At 48.1% G+C, this 14,468-nt stretch overlaps 1 protein-coding gene across 1 annotated transcript in view; it reads left to right on the forward strand.

Annotated features, from left to right (window-relative positions):
• The window catches only part of LOC138569235 (BOS complex subunit NOMO1-like), a 1,101,991-nt gene that overhangs the window by 1,018,089 nt on the left and 69,434 nt on the right, over positions 1-14,468 (forward strand). Inside the window, exon 29 of the mRNA XM_069647049.1 lies at positions 1,307-1,426. Within this exon, the coding sequence (XP_069503150.1) occupies positions 1,307-1,426 (120 nt within the window). The remainder of the gene's footprint in view (positions 1-1,306; positions 1,427-14,468) is intronic.

Below are 14,468 nucleotides of genomic sequence, written 5' to 3' on the forward strand. Positions count from 1 at the left end.
CAGGCTTCCCCACACTTGCACCTTTGGTATCTTTTTCAATGATCTTCTGTGCAGAGTGCTCTGGTCTTATCCTTAAAAGTGCGACATGCAAAGGTACGGAGGAAAGTAGAAAGGATGTAGCAGTACATTAGTAATTTACGGTAAGTATCTTAAACTTTCACTGGTAAAACCCCTTCCATACATCCCAGGCAATCGAAAGCTGCACTTGCTACTAGTCGGATATCCAATGGGCAGTGATCTATATGGAGAATCTGCTCCAGGGCTTGTGCTTTTCAGTAAAGGGAAATTATATATTCTGGTCCACAACAGTGCCATACTGATCACATGAGCCCTCATCCTCATGATCTTTACTAGAACCACTCCAATCAAAGGGAACAGGGGTAAGGCAAATAGAAGAGACATTGGCCAATTAATTACCATGGCACTTACCGGCCAGGCCTTGGGTTTTGGGCCCCTTGAACAAAACTATAAGCATTGTTGGTTGATTAAGAGTCCCCCTTTGGGTGGCCGAATCAATGGTACTAATTGTGGTATATCAGAGAGAACAGTGGAATTGGCAGGACAGAAATAATCTGTTGCGCCGAGACTCAATCCCCAGGATGTGTACTGCCACTATGGAGTGAAGGGTTTTCTTCACCCACTTCCACCATCAGTAAATTCAAAGAGGAGGACCTGGGCCTCATCCTGCACATGCCCACTCTTTCATTATTACACAGGTGTGTAGTTTAGTGCAAGGCGCATTAATCACTTACACTGCCAAAGCACAAATTCATTGTTTTGGCACAAAGGCAAACACTAGCCCATAGTGTGCCGACTGTTAATTGTGACTCACTATGCCTGAAAGATTAGTGAACTTACATTCTTACCTTTTATATAAAAGTATCAAATCTGTGTGTTGTCCTATGCTTAGGCCATGCCAAAACAGGTGTTTTGCAGTTCAAGCCAGGTGTCACTAAGGTACATTGACTTCAATAGTGGTCGGATTGCTCTGCAAAGTCCTGGAGCAGAGGACTTCCTGTACACTGAATGGCTGTATCTGTGCACGCTCACTTGAGAGCAATGAATTGCATAACCCCTACTTAGCTAATGCAGGGTTACTAGAATCTGTCCTGCACGGTGCTGCAGTTGCTGGGTTTGACATTTTTTGTGTTGCCGGTAGTACTTCTTGAATTTGCTCAAACTTAGCTTGATGTTGCAATGCTGAGATATTGTGAAGTATGTAACTTAAATGCCTGCTGACATTGCGTGGCCAAGGCCAAAATGTCTTCTAGTCTAAATCAACTGATCTTCTTTTCTTTTTGTACAGAATTATGTTGTGGTTCTTGCCTCCACACTGTCAAAATTTCAGTACGAGTACACTTCACCTCAGGTGTCCTTCAGTGCGGATGGATATCACAAGCACATCACTTTAAAATTCGATCCCACGGTAAGAGATGTTTGATAAAACATTTTCCTGCGTTGTAACATAAGCGAATATTAAAGAGAAAATGTTTTTACTAACTGAAATATGGGCGCCACAGTTTTCTAAGCAGGTTTAAACATGCATTAACAAAGCCAGTAGTTTTGATGTTTGTATTGGTTAACTGCTTTTTACATTTTTAGGTAAGACTGCAGTAAATTTGTGGGTTCTACTTGGTCAGTAATTACCAACGTGTCTGTAAATTAGTCTTTTCAGACAAATAACATTAGTAATAGACATGTTAGAAAGACGTTGTCATTGCAGTGTACACAAATCCTTTTGCTATGTGCATTGGTGTTACATGCCCGCAAATACTTAAGGTATGCACAATGGTTTTAATGATGAGCTTGGGTGGCAGTGGTACAGGTGTGCTAAGGTGCAAAGGAGTCGGCAGGGGTGAGCATGGTAGACCTTGCAGACCTAGTAATAGGGGAGGTATTAAGAGATAATTCAGGGAGGCTGTTTTTTGGTAAAGGCAGGGGTGAGGTGGGATATTTGGGCACGGGTGAGGTAGGGAAGGTGTGGATAGAGCGGGGCGTGATCGGGTAGGTAGAGTAGGGCAAAGTGGGTGTTGGTTGGGGTAGTGTAAAGAGTGTTGTGTGGGAATAGAGAGGGGTATGCTATAGACGAGTGAGGTAAGGTGGAGTAGAGAGGGGTGCAGAAGGATGGACAGGTGTAGAGTGAGGAATGATGGGTGATAAGTAGAGGGCAGACAAAGGGTGAGTGGGCATAGAATGGGTGTACAGGGATAGGTTAGGAAGGGGGTAGAGTGGGGGCATGGAATGAGTGGCAGATTACGGTGATGGGGGTTGAGTGTGGGTGGTAGCTAGAAAGGTGTGGAGGGCTGGAGCTAGGTGGTGTGAAGTTCTGGTCATGGTGCAGTATGAGGGGAGATAGATGACAGGGAGACCGAAAAAAATAAGCAGTGGGCCATGTGCCTCTGCCGGCCGAGACCGCACTGCAGTATTTCTAGAAGGAGGGAGGGGGCTGTATTCACAATATACTTTTTATCTCAAAACTCGCATGGTCATCTCTCAGTTCCCCTGGATGGTTTCTCCTTATTTTCCAATATTGAGCATTCAAATCCCTTAAATTCTCAAATCTACAATCCGATCTTTTCACTACGAAAGACCAAATCTGAAAAAATAAGTAATGCGTATTCTCACTATATTCACCAAACTATTTTACTAACCAAACTGAATAAGGTAAAAAGCTGCTTACCTCCCTTTTCAGAGGAATCGAACACATGTACACATTTGGACAGTTCGATGTGTGGTTTGGGTTGTTCTGTTTGACCAGAGAAGGATGACTAATTTCCCTAAATGCTTCACAGAATTTGTTCTCACTCTGTCCCCTCGCTTACTGAGAGTCCCATGAAGCTTCCTTACACAGGAGGAATTGAATGGGCTGTTTGAGTGACAGATGGACTCCCAGCCCATTACATAGTCAGTACGGGGAGGGAAAGGCTGCATGAATGAGCAGCGGCGAGTCCCACCATTGTCGTGAAAAAATGACCACTGACCATTCCGGTGGATTGGTGAACAATTTATTAGTAAAAACCGAACAGGACAAAACAAACCAGCGACAGTACGAGACTTTGCCGCAAGTCAGAACCCCCTCCCTCCGTGCACTGTTCTCTTCTACCCAAAGGAACACAAAGGAGTTTAAATGGAAGGGGTGGTCCAGACAGGGCAAGGAATCGTACTGAAACAATGTTGCAAGCGGGGAACTTAATTCCACTCTACAAATCTTTGATACCAGCTGCTTTCTTACATATTAGACAGTGTCGTCAGGGAGGACAGTATAATGTAATAGTGAAGTTGAATATACTCTTCAAAGATTCACACACACACTCTGAGGCCGGAGAGAACACTTACAGTATGATGGTATATGTCTGCTAACGCCTCTTTTCCTAAGAAAGCTGGAGTCAAACACGCTTACACATGCCAAACGTGGAAACGCATCCGAAGCTAGGAATATGATGGTGAACATTCCTACACACTAGGCGAAAAGCCTTCATTGCAGGACATGAGCAGTAAAGCCTAAAGCCTCACCTCGTACAAGCATGTAATAATGTGAAAGGGGAGTACATACTATTTTCAATTCCAAATGTTTCCCCACAGTCTCCTCTTATGAGACCTTTACTCCAGTCTCATTACATACATCTCTAGGGGAACAAACATCACATCCTGGCATGTCATAGCAGATTATTTCTTCCATAGCATGACAGTAAAGCACTTGGGCAGTTTGAGAGTTCAGAACAGGTGTTGCATACCCGATAATAGAGACACTTACAAACCATCAGCAGACTGGACAGACTTAGAATTATGACTAGCACTAGGAGTAAGATCTGACCACTAGACCATCAATCCAAGACCCAAAGGTCCAGGAAGCCTCCAGCCTGGTGTGGAGGAGGCTTACAGTGTGACAAATTTGAGTGACAATGTTAGTAATATTGCTTGAATAACTAGGTATGCAAGTACAGCATTCGCTCTTCACGATTGCACAGACACCTCCTTGTAAGGCCAGAACGATGTCTAGAGCCATACGATTCTGAAGCACCATGGTTCGGATGGCTACTTGTTCTCAGGGTAATAGTCGAGGAGGATGCTGTGGCATTTTGCAATATCCTCCACTAACTGCGACAATTGGGTCAGACAGTCTCTTTCTTAATCCCAGGGGCTGGTATAAGACATCCCACCCAGCAGCAAAGTTTTCCCATGCAGTACTTCTTCTGAGACGGGACTGGGCTGGAAAGGTGGGTGCATGACGCACAGGATAATACCCCATGTAACTACTCCATCTCTAATGAATGGGTAGTCAGTGATAAGCTTTGTCCCCACATATGAAATAGGTTTTAGAATATGTAGCGAACCCGGACTGGGAAAATGAAAAATTACAATCGAAGGCAAATGTAACATTATTGATTACTACACTGGAATTGGTAGACCGATAATTCTCCAGCATGGGGTCTGGCATGGATTCACATGCTCGTGAATATTCCCCGTCAGGCTGGGAATCCTCAGTAAAAGAAAAAAGTTTCACTTTCACTTTAAAACTGTATTTCTCCTCTAAACCAATCACAGTCCTCTAGGTCATACTGCCACCATCCAATGACAGTCATCTCCCTAGCCTCCACCCCTGGTGGCCATCTTAAGATTTTTACTGGGATCCGCTGCCGGCGAAGACCTTCATCCACCGTTGGATCGTCCATCGAAGTTTCGAGAAAGCCCGGCCTTGGGCCTACTTCGTGCCTTTTCAACTATGTCCGATGAAAAGAAGCAAGGCAGGAGCCTCTTCAAACTCTGCGCGAAGTGTGGATTAAGGAACGTATTCGTAGAAGACGACATCATAAATACTTATATTGCCTGCATCCGGACCAACGAATAGGAGGAGATGCAAGGTGTGCCGTGGCTTCTCAAAGAAAACCAAGAAAGATCGCTACTGCATGCTGGCAGCGTGGCTCAAATCAAGCAAGGCCCCTGACTCTGCCTCTGGGCAGGGTGATGCCTCACCCAGAACCAGCCAGTGCAAGGAGCTAACTCCCTCCGGGAGGAAGTCTGGATCCTTTGAGAACGCCCCGCCCGCGGAGTCCAAGAGAAGGCCAAGATCTGCTCCGCTGGGTTCGCCGCTGATGTGGGTCCCAAGTCGGGCAGAGTGCGATCACCATCACCATTAGTCTCCATGTTGAGGGGTCTCCTCTAAGAGAAAGTCCCTAACCCCATCCAAACTCTGTTTATCAGCGAACAAACCGAGGAGGGAGAAGTCTGGGGAGGACCCTTCAAAACTAAGACCTCTCAGCTTTCCAAGTCAACCGATATGACGACGGCCCCATCGACAAGGACCTTGACGACCACATTGTCAACGGCGTACACCACGACAGCATTGAAGGAGAGCGTTTCCGTGAAGGTGATGCCTACGACGGCCACGCCACATGTGTCCTTACTCCTCAGGCGCAATACAGCTGCGGTGGCAGCAACAAAGGCAACAGGCACCCTGTGAATGGGAAAAAGTCCTGCAACTGCATCGGCCAAGAAGCCTCAGGAGAAGGAAAGCGAGGAGGACAAGAACCCCTCACCCCCTGAGGTAATCGCTGCGGGATGTGGGAGTTAGGCAGAATTATATGCAGTACCCTTTGGGAACACCACACACAATTAAGACCACAAGTGATAGTACAAATTCACCTTTGGTACAAGCCTGTACTACACATTTAAAGTGGTAGCGATGGCTGAGCAGCCAGACTTATCTCAAGAGTAAGTGAGCAGTATCAAATAGTTACACAAAGGACAGCAATTACTATAATTCAGGCAAACACTGACTCAAGGTTTTCAAGTAAAAGAATATACATTTATTTCACTCTTCAGTTATATAACATTTCACTATTATAAGCAGTTTAAAAATCACACTCTTAATACACCACACAACTCTCACTAAGTTCCAGACAAGTTAAGCTCACAAAATGAAGTGGGAGGAAAATGGCACTCCAGCAATTTAAAAGGGAGGGAAAGACAAAGTTAACAGAAATTGAATCACACCAACAGGTAAGTACTCAGGGCAATTGAACAAGAGAGACTACAATGATAGAATCAGGTAGAAAAGGCTTAGGGCCAAAGTCAATGGGTCAAAAGTCTTTTGCTCAAGATCACACAGTTCAGGGTAGTTTGCGGTAAAGTTCGTCCCACGTATTCCGGACGAGGTTGGTTGGTAGAAAAGTTAGTTCAAAGAGAAGAGAAGGGCAAGCCCTCGGTTTGGAGAAAGATTTCAAACACTTTCACCGCGGTTGAACGAAACAAGCAACCAGATTTGCACAGTACCTTAAAACAGAGAGGAAGCTGTAGCTGAGTTCCTGGTAGTTCCTGCAGGCTCACGTTTCCTGAAGCGACTGTCGGACTGACAAGAAGTAGGAAGACTGGAGGGTCCTGCACTATCCAGGGAAGAAACCAGCAGCAAAGCAAAGCAACGAATAAAAGGGGCGCTCCTTAAAACCCAAGCAGGGTTCGACCTTCCTGGCTATCCGGCCCACTGTAGCTCTGTACAGCGAATTCGACCAGAGGAGGGGTCCTGGCTTGCAGTTTGGGTGAACTGGTTGGTCCCACCAGCTTAAGGGAAGAAGTTTCTTGGAGGATCTTCTCTGTCGTCGGATTCTGAAGATTCAGACCTGCAGCAGGGCTTCACCGGGCAGTTCAGCCGTTGCAGGGCTCCTGTTCCATCAGCTCCTCGTTGGTTTTCTTGTTCCAGTGGCGACTGCCTTTCCAGTCCCAGAGACCTGCTTTTTATGCAGTATTCCCCCATTCATACAGCCTGGCTGTCAATCACACAGCAGGGTGGCTGTCCTGGCAACGACAGTCATCCAGCCAATCAAACAGGAGTGCAACTTGGGTTACCAAGGGAACCCATGGCAGGGGTCCTAAAACCCCTCCCTCACATCCTGCCTACCCAGACTTTCAGGCGCCTTAAGGAGGGCTTCTGTGCAGAAGCCTGCGAAAAGACGGCAAACAAAGGGACCAAACCTGGTTTGGTGCACAGAGTAAAACACGAGAAAGACATTTACAAAAAGAAATGGCGAATAAACCCAGCTGAAACCGTAATAAAATATATATGGTCAAGCGGGTTTATGTTTGAGGCTAATATAATAGCATAAAACAATACCATGGTTATTTAAGATAACCGCGATATAAAAAATAGGGTAGATACCACTGCCACCAGCCAAGTCTTAATGTAAAGGGTGCGGAACAATGCTCCAAGAGACACAGACAAAAAGGGATAAGAATAAACCCTTTCCAATATTCCAAGATGGGTTGTACTGGGTCTGTTGTTTAAAGTGACTATCATAAAGTTAATGGCAACTCTATCTTTTCTGGGGGACATTATTCAGCCCCAGAAAATGGAGTCGGTGGGAAGTCTCAGACAACCCTGTCACTGCACTGAAGGTGCTGTGTAACACACATGAAGAAATGATGCTATGGAGTAGGTGAGGCTCCATTGCCCAAGATCACACAAAAAGTAGAAATACACACAGCAAAATGCATGTAAGAGTGGGGAAAAAAGGCTTACACTCTTATCTGGTGAAAAATAAACCCTAGAAATCAGCAAAGCTGCTGAGGCACTCAGATAAGGGAAATTAGCCATTTATGAGAATTCTCCCTAACACTGGGCCCACGTACTACTCCAGAAAAAACAGTGCAGATTTATTCAAGCTCTGGCGTTGGCAACAATGATTTGCCAGACTACTATACAGACCGTGAAGGAGGAGAATGTGAGGACGTGAGCCTACGTCCCCTGCGCCCAAAAGGAGACTGATCAGTCTGGACCCTACACTGCTGGCTCCTTTCACCCCTCGACCGAAGGACGTGTCGTTGGATATTCTAACGACTCTACATACACTGGTCATGGAGATCCAGCAGAGGATTTCCCATACACCGGGGTCTGGGCGCCACCACAGGACCCTGAGGAGCCTCTGAGGGTGAGCCCTCCTAGCCGGAAGAGAAAGTCTCAGGGGAAGGCTGGGACTCTGATCACCCGAGCCCTCCGCCGCTGTCACGTCATGACCTTACTCCACCCGGAGCTACGGCTCTCCACACTGACACAGGCACGGACACGGCTGATACAGCAACAAGCACTGACGAGGAAGGCGACTTTGTGCTAGCTGATGGGGAATCACCACACATGGATGAAGTTGGAACCTTTCTTTCCATGATGTCCAGGGCCTCTGACCTGTTTCAGGTAGTACCTGAGGAAACGAAAAAAGAAGGGTTCCTGTACCAGCCTCACAAATCCAGAAGAAAGACCATGTCTGTTCCTTTCCTGGATGATATCTGGGAGGAGGGCCCGGCGCTAATAAAGAACCTGAGTACGGCCCGCCCAAGCACGAGACAGACTGGAGAAAAAAATGGCAGGGTACCAGATTCTGCTCCGAGGTGCTTAAGTTCAATGGATTGCTTTTCTCCCGCAGATTCCTCATCTTGATAGATATCCTCGTCCAGCTCTGCTGCTCAAACATTTTCACAGGATGTGTAGTGGACCTCGATTCGGCCGTCGATCCGTCTTGCAGGGTGGTCGATCATCAGCTCCGGAAGTGACGTCAGGCACCATACATATACCACGTCACTACGCCCCATGCCTCAGTTGCTTTTTTCCACGTGCCCAATCGCTGCATCGGGTAGCTACTTGAGTTTCACTCAACGTTTTCACTAATTATTTTCGTTTTACTTCGATCATATATTCGCACCGGATCTCTGGTTTGAAGCGGTGCTCTGATTGCGAGGCCAAAATGTCGTTGACGGACCCGCACACCGTCCGTTTGTGATGTTTGGGTTCACTCAAGACACGGAGGCCTGCGCGTCATGCGCAAAGATGCAACCGAAGTCATTGTGAGACAGAGCTGGTAAATTGGCCCTGGGCCGTCTGTCGCTAAAGTCACCGCCGCGGTCTCTCGTCCGGTCGGGATGCCACTGCAAGAAAACAAAAAAGATGTCCCACTGCAGAAGCCATTCTTCCTCTTCCTCGCGGAAGAAGAGGAGACGCCACCATCGGCAGGAATCAGATTCTTCCTCTGACAGAGATAAGCCCTCAAAGGGGCCGACCACTCTGGAAGAGTGGGATTTGTTTAAAAAAGAAAAGCTTGGCATGTTTCGGCAACAGGTGCGGCTCACACCCCTGACCAGCAGGCCTCAGCAGCAAAAGTGGCACTTGGTACCCCCGACCGCGCGCTTGCCAAGAAGTCGATGCCTTCGGCGCCATGCCCCAAAACGCCCTCTAGAAGCCTCTCCCACGGCACCCATTGCCAGTCGGAGCTGAGAGCGCTGATACCTAATCCATCAGTCTCTAGGGCTACACTCCAAGCTATGCCCTCGGCATCCAGACCCACAGAGCCGAAAGATAAGCCTTCGACGTCGACCAGCGATGTCGTCGCTTTGCAACTGCTGTCGCAGACAGGCTTTTTTCGACTCAATGAGGTCGATTTTCAGCACCGATCAAGCAGAGGAATGTGAGGAGGTTGACCCGATCTTTGTGGGTTCCGGCAGCGTCGACTATTTTGAGGACAGAGAGAACTTGGTGGCACTCTGTCTTCGGCTGGAGCCTCCCTCTGGAACAGCCTCCCTGCCACTCTGAAACGTGAGGAGAACCATCTCCGGTTCCGGAAGCACCTCAAGACCTTCCTCTTTGCTTCTGCCTTCGCTCCCCCTCTCCCCTGCTGATCTGTTATCTCTTGGCACCGTGCAACTGGCCACCCTCTGTCCTCCGGGCCCAGGTACCTGCTCACCCTGCCACCCTCCTGCACTGCCTCCGGGCTACCCCTTGCACTGGGGTCTGTATCTGTACACATACAGTCCCGCCCTTTTTCTTTCTGCACTTATCAGACCTCCCCTGTCTGCTGCCTTAAACCCAGCACTTGCCAATTGCTGGCTGCACTACCACTGTTTGTTGGCTTTATTATTTATGTATTTATTATTATTAATCTGTTAATCCTTTGCTCCGCACTTTCCACTTCTCCCCCCTTCCATGCACTTTTCCCCTCCCCCATGCACTTGCGTGTTCTCAATGTCACTGGGCCTAGTAAGATCGTTGTTTTGTTCTCCCCTGTTCCCTTCCCTTGCCTTGTCGCGCTCTAAAACACTTGTGTACGAGCGCGATAAAAATAAAATATCACTTGCACAGGGCCTTCAAGATGCCAGTGGTTTGGACACATCTCCAGATCTTGAAATGCAACAAAAACAACTCTACACTCACTCTCATGTCACATTTTGGATATTAGTAGAGAAAGTGGTTGACATGCACAGCCTCAAGTTGTCCGCCATTCCCCATCAAGAGAATGACCTTACAGACCTCCTGGATGAGAGCCCAGCTATTGAACACAACATGCCCTTCAATCAGACCATAGCTGACCCTTTGGCTTCATCTGGCGGAACACATGAACTTTGCGCCCTTCCCCAACGCAAGTTGCCAATGTCACAGGGAAGTAAAGGCCGGCAAGAATACACCTGGATGCTACCAGCTCTTCTTCAGGACTCTTTAGCAACTGCTGCTATTTTCTCTCACTCTCTCTATTCTTTCCTCTGGCCCGACTCACTCTGCAGGGCACACCCTGGATGTTCTGATCTCCTCGGACCTCCCCTTCTCTAACCCCCTGACCACTCCTCTCCTTGAGTGATCACTTTCTCCCTTTCTCCCACCCCTCTCTCTCCTTACGCCTCTGGCCAAGCCGACTCCAGCACTGCTACCTACCTTCTCGGTCATCCGAACCATGAAGCGTGTCAGTTGAGGCTTTTTCCGCTACTTTCTCTCCTCCTTCTGCACCTTTGGCTGACTTACACCCTGACACAGCCCTCTCTAACCTTCATCTCTCTATCGCTAACACTCTGGATGTCCTGGCCCCTGTCACGAGGATCTGCCTGAAGCCCAAAGCCAAGTGCAACTCTTTGTACAATTCTGACCCCGCCACCCTTAAACACAAGGCTTCGGGCACACCCCCTGACAAACTGGGCTGACGCCTGCTCCAAAGGCAGTACATACTCTGTCCTCTCCAAGAAGAGAGCCTTCATCCAAGCCCGCGTCTCTGCGCCCTCTAACAACTTGGCTGAACTTTTCAAAATCTGCAAAGAGCTGCACAATCCTACTGCAGTATCTACCTCTCCTATGCCCCCCGCCCACCTCCCCGGCCCACTGCACAGCCACTCATGGCCCGTCTGAGGCCGTCTCCTCTCCTTCTTTATCCTCCTTTCCCCTGTTCAACCATGATGATGTTTCTAGACAAGTCTAATCTATGAAAGTCTTGTCAAGGCGGGTTCTCCCCTGCTCTTCCAGAACCGTCAAGACCATATCGACGCCCGTGCTCCAGCCTTGGCCGATTTCTGTAATCGCTCCTTTGCCGCTGGAACTTCCCCTCCCCCTAAAGCACTGCCTTTTGCACCCCTTTTTAAAGAAGCCCTCGGCCGATCCTTCCTCTCAGGCTAACTATCGCCCATCTCCATCACTCCTTTCCTGGGCAAACTCCTGGAAAAGCTGGCCATCTCCCAGTATCTGCATACTGAATCTGTTGGTTGTCTCCACGACCACCAGTCTGGATTCAGAGCTGCCAGAAGCATAGAAACTGCTCTCCTGAACACCCGTGAAGACTTTCTCTCCAATCTTGACTCTAATCTCCCTTCTGTCCTTGATCTATCCTCTGCTTTGGACACGGTCAACCATGCCATCCTGCTCAATTGCCTCTGTGACAATCTGGGTATCACTGATCAGGACCTGGCCTGGTTGACCTCCTTTCTGACCGACCGACCCTCTCAGGTCCAATTGGGGCCTTTCCTCTCTTCTATCCCTCTCTGTACTTGTGGTGTTCCACAGTGGTCTAACCTCTCTCCCTGGCTTTTCAATCAATACCTAGCACCTCTTGCCCACTGCATCGCTACTTTCTGCTCCAATTTTGTGTTATGCGGATGACACCCAGCTCTATTTCAAGCTCCCCCAGCCACCTCGGCTCCTTCTCTCATACCAGAATGTCTAGCCGCAATTCAGGAATGGTGTGCCGCCAACGAACTCTGCCTTAATGCCTCATTGGGACTACTTCTCTCTTTCTTTCTCTCTCTCTTTCTCTCTCTCTTTCTCTCTCTTTCTCTCTCTCTTTCTCTCTCTCTCTCTCTCTCTCTCTCTTTCTTTCTCTCTCTCTCTCTTTCTCTCTCTCTTCCCCCCCCCACTCTGGGCCCTCTTCCTGTTAGGCTAAAAACCTTGGTGGCATCTTCAACTGCACCCTCTCCTTCTCTCCTAACATCTGACGTCTCTAAGACGTCAAACTATCAGCTGCAACTCCTCATAGGTATTCTTCCTTTTCCCACTTTCCCCCAGAAGCTCACTGTCTCCACTACTGCAACAGCCTATTTCTAAATCTGCCTGCCTCTACTCTTTGACCTTTACAACTTATCCAGAACAGGACTGCAAGACTTGTCCTTGGCCTCAAGCCAAGGGATCCTATCTCTCCAGCTGTGAAATCTCTTCACTGGCTCCACGTAGCTGCAAGGATCATCTTCAATACCCTCTGCATCGTCCACAAGGCTTTCTGGGGCCTGGGACTACTCTACCGTCAACTGTCTCTTCCAAAACAACTTCCTTCTCGAGCTCTCCGCTCATCCACCTCCAACTCTCTCAGGGTCAGACATTTCTCCAAACATAAAGTTGGGGGCTGATCTCTCTCCTTGGCTGGGGCCTCCCACTGGAACAGCCTCCGTGTCTCTCTCAAACCTGAGCAGAATCACCTCCAGTTCCGGAAGAAACTCAAGACATTCTTGTCGCTTCCGCTTTCTCTCTTCCTCTCCCCTGCTGATGTACCAGACTGCTCCACGCACTGGTTACCTGGATACCCTCTGAACTCGGGCACAGGCTCCTGCATGTCCAGTTACCCCCGCACTGCCTCCAGGCTCCCCCAGCACTTAAGGGTCTGTACCTGCAACCCTACCTTCTGTCTGCAATTATGAGCCACCCGATGGCTGCACTTATTGATTTACCTGCACTTCTCCCTAACACCCCCTCCACCCCACCCCAGGCACTTCTCCCCTTCCCTCATCCTCAGACATGCGCAATCTGAATGACACAAGGCCTAGTAAGATTGTTGTTTTGTCCTCCCTTGTTTCCCCCTCCTTGTCACGCCTAGAAACACTTATGTACAGGTGCGTTATAAATGCCATATCGTATCACTGCCTCTGCATCACCGCTACAGCCTCCTGTCTTTCGGATTTTGCCAGAAAAAGACGACCATATACTTTTAAAAAGAAAAGAGGTCCAACTATCTGTCACAAAACTCTGAAAAATTGCTTAAATAAATATCTGATCAATATAGACTGTACAGCAAAGAGACGCTTTCCGCCTCCCTGTTACTGCCAAGAGTACAAACAGCAGCCAACGCCAAATGGCTGCAGTTTGTCCGTGGAAATTAATCTAGTTGGCGAATGATACTGAACAAGATTTCACTAAAATCCGGATTTAACTGAGAGCCATCCGGTTGATGTTGCAGAACCGGCATGTGCTTGATTTGCTTACAGCCATGGAGGGGGACGTTTGTAAAGAAAATCGGTGAATCCTGCCATACTTATGTGCCCCCAAACTATGCTGCTGTTATCTCACACAAATAAGAGGCTGCGCACACTCTCTGAGAACACATGCAGACGGAAGCAGTGATCAACAAGAGTGATTGGTTCGATTACCCTTTTTCCTGGGCACCATCGTGGATGGGAGCACTCGTGAAGATATTAGTGCCAGTGGTGGTGTTCGTGTTGGTGATTATCTGCACATGCCTGTTGCGACTTAGATGCTGTGCTAAGGCGATCCCTAATAGTGCAATGATGATGATTTCAATTGGGGTAAGCAGTGCACCCCACAGTACAAACGATGGGCAGGTACAAACAGAGGGCACAACTAAAGCCATGCATGTTAAGGCTAGAGCAAATAATTCCCCCCTCCCCCCGAACAGTTACCACAGCCCAACCAGACCCCGAAAATTATGAAGAGCATTGAGTTGATTTAGAAGGAGATGGGAGTTGTATATATCTCACTTGCACCCCAGAACAGTATGCCCAGGCGGGAGAAAGTTTGTGATCAGTATGTAGAGCATGGGTTCCCAAGAAGGGAACATGGTCGTATGAGGGAGGCTAAGCGGATAGAGGAGGCTGAAAGAATGGCAGGGGAGTTTGTTAATATAGAATTAACGAAAGAAAGGGGGGAATGTTGGGAAAGAGGGGCAGATGTTTCAGACCCCTCTGTGATTTTGGACAAGGCGTTTGTAGAAGGAGAATGGAGGGGCGTCTCATCCATAGAAGTTGATTGTAGTAGAAATATAGCGGATTTCAATGATAGCATCACGTATATAATGAATGTTCATTTTAGTAGGTAGACAGCTTTTTTTAAATTAAGGCCTTGTGCCACAGCTATGCTTGCATGCTCACAGCTAGTCCAGAGGGTTGGAAGGGGGCTGCGCGTTGTTCGCCCGGAGCCCAGCCAATCTGCAGAATGTTAATTTCTTTGGCAC

Source organism: Ambystoma mexicanum, chromosome 2q (genome assembly GCF_040938575.1).
Source record: "Ambystoma mexicanum isolate Mex_15411 chromosome 2q, UKY_AmexF1_1, whole genome shotgun sequence".
NCBI lineage: Eukaryota > Metazoa > Chordata > Amphibia > Caudata > Ambystomatidae > Ambystoma > Ambystoma mexicanum.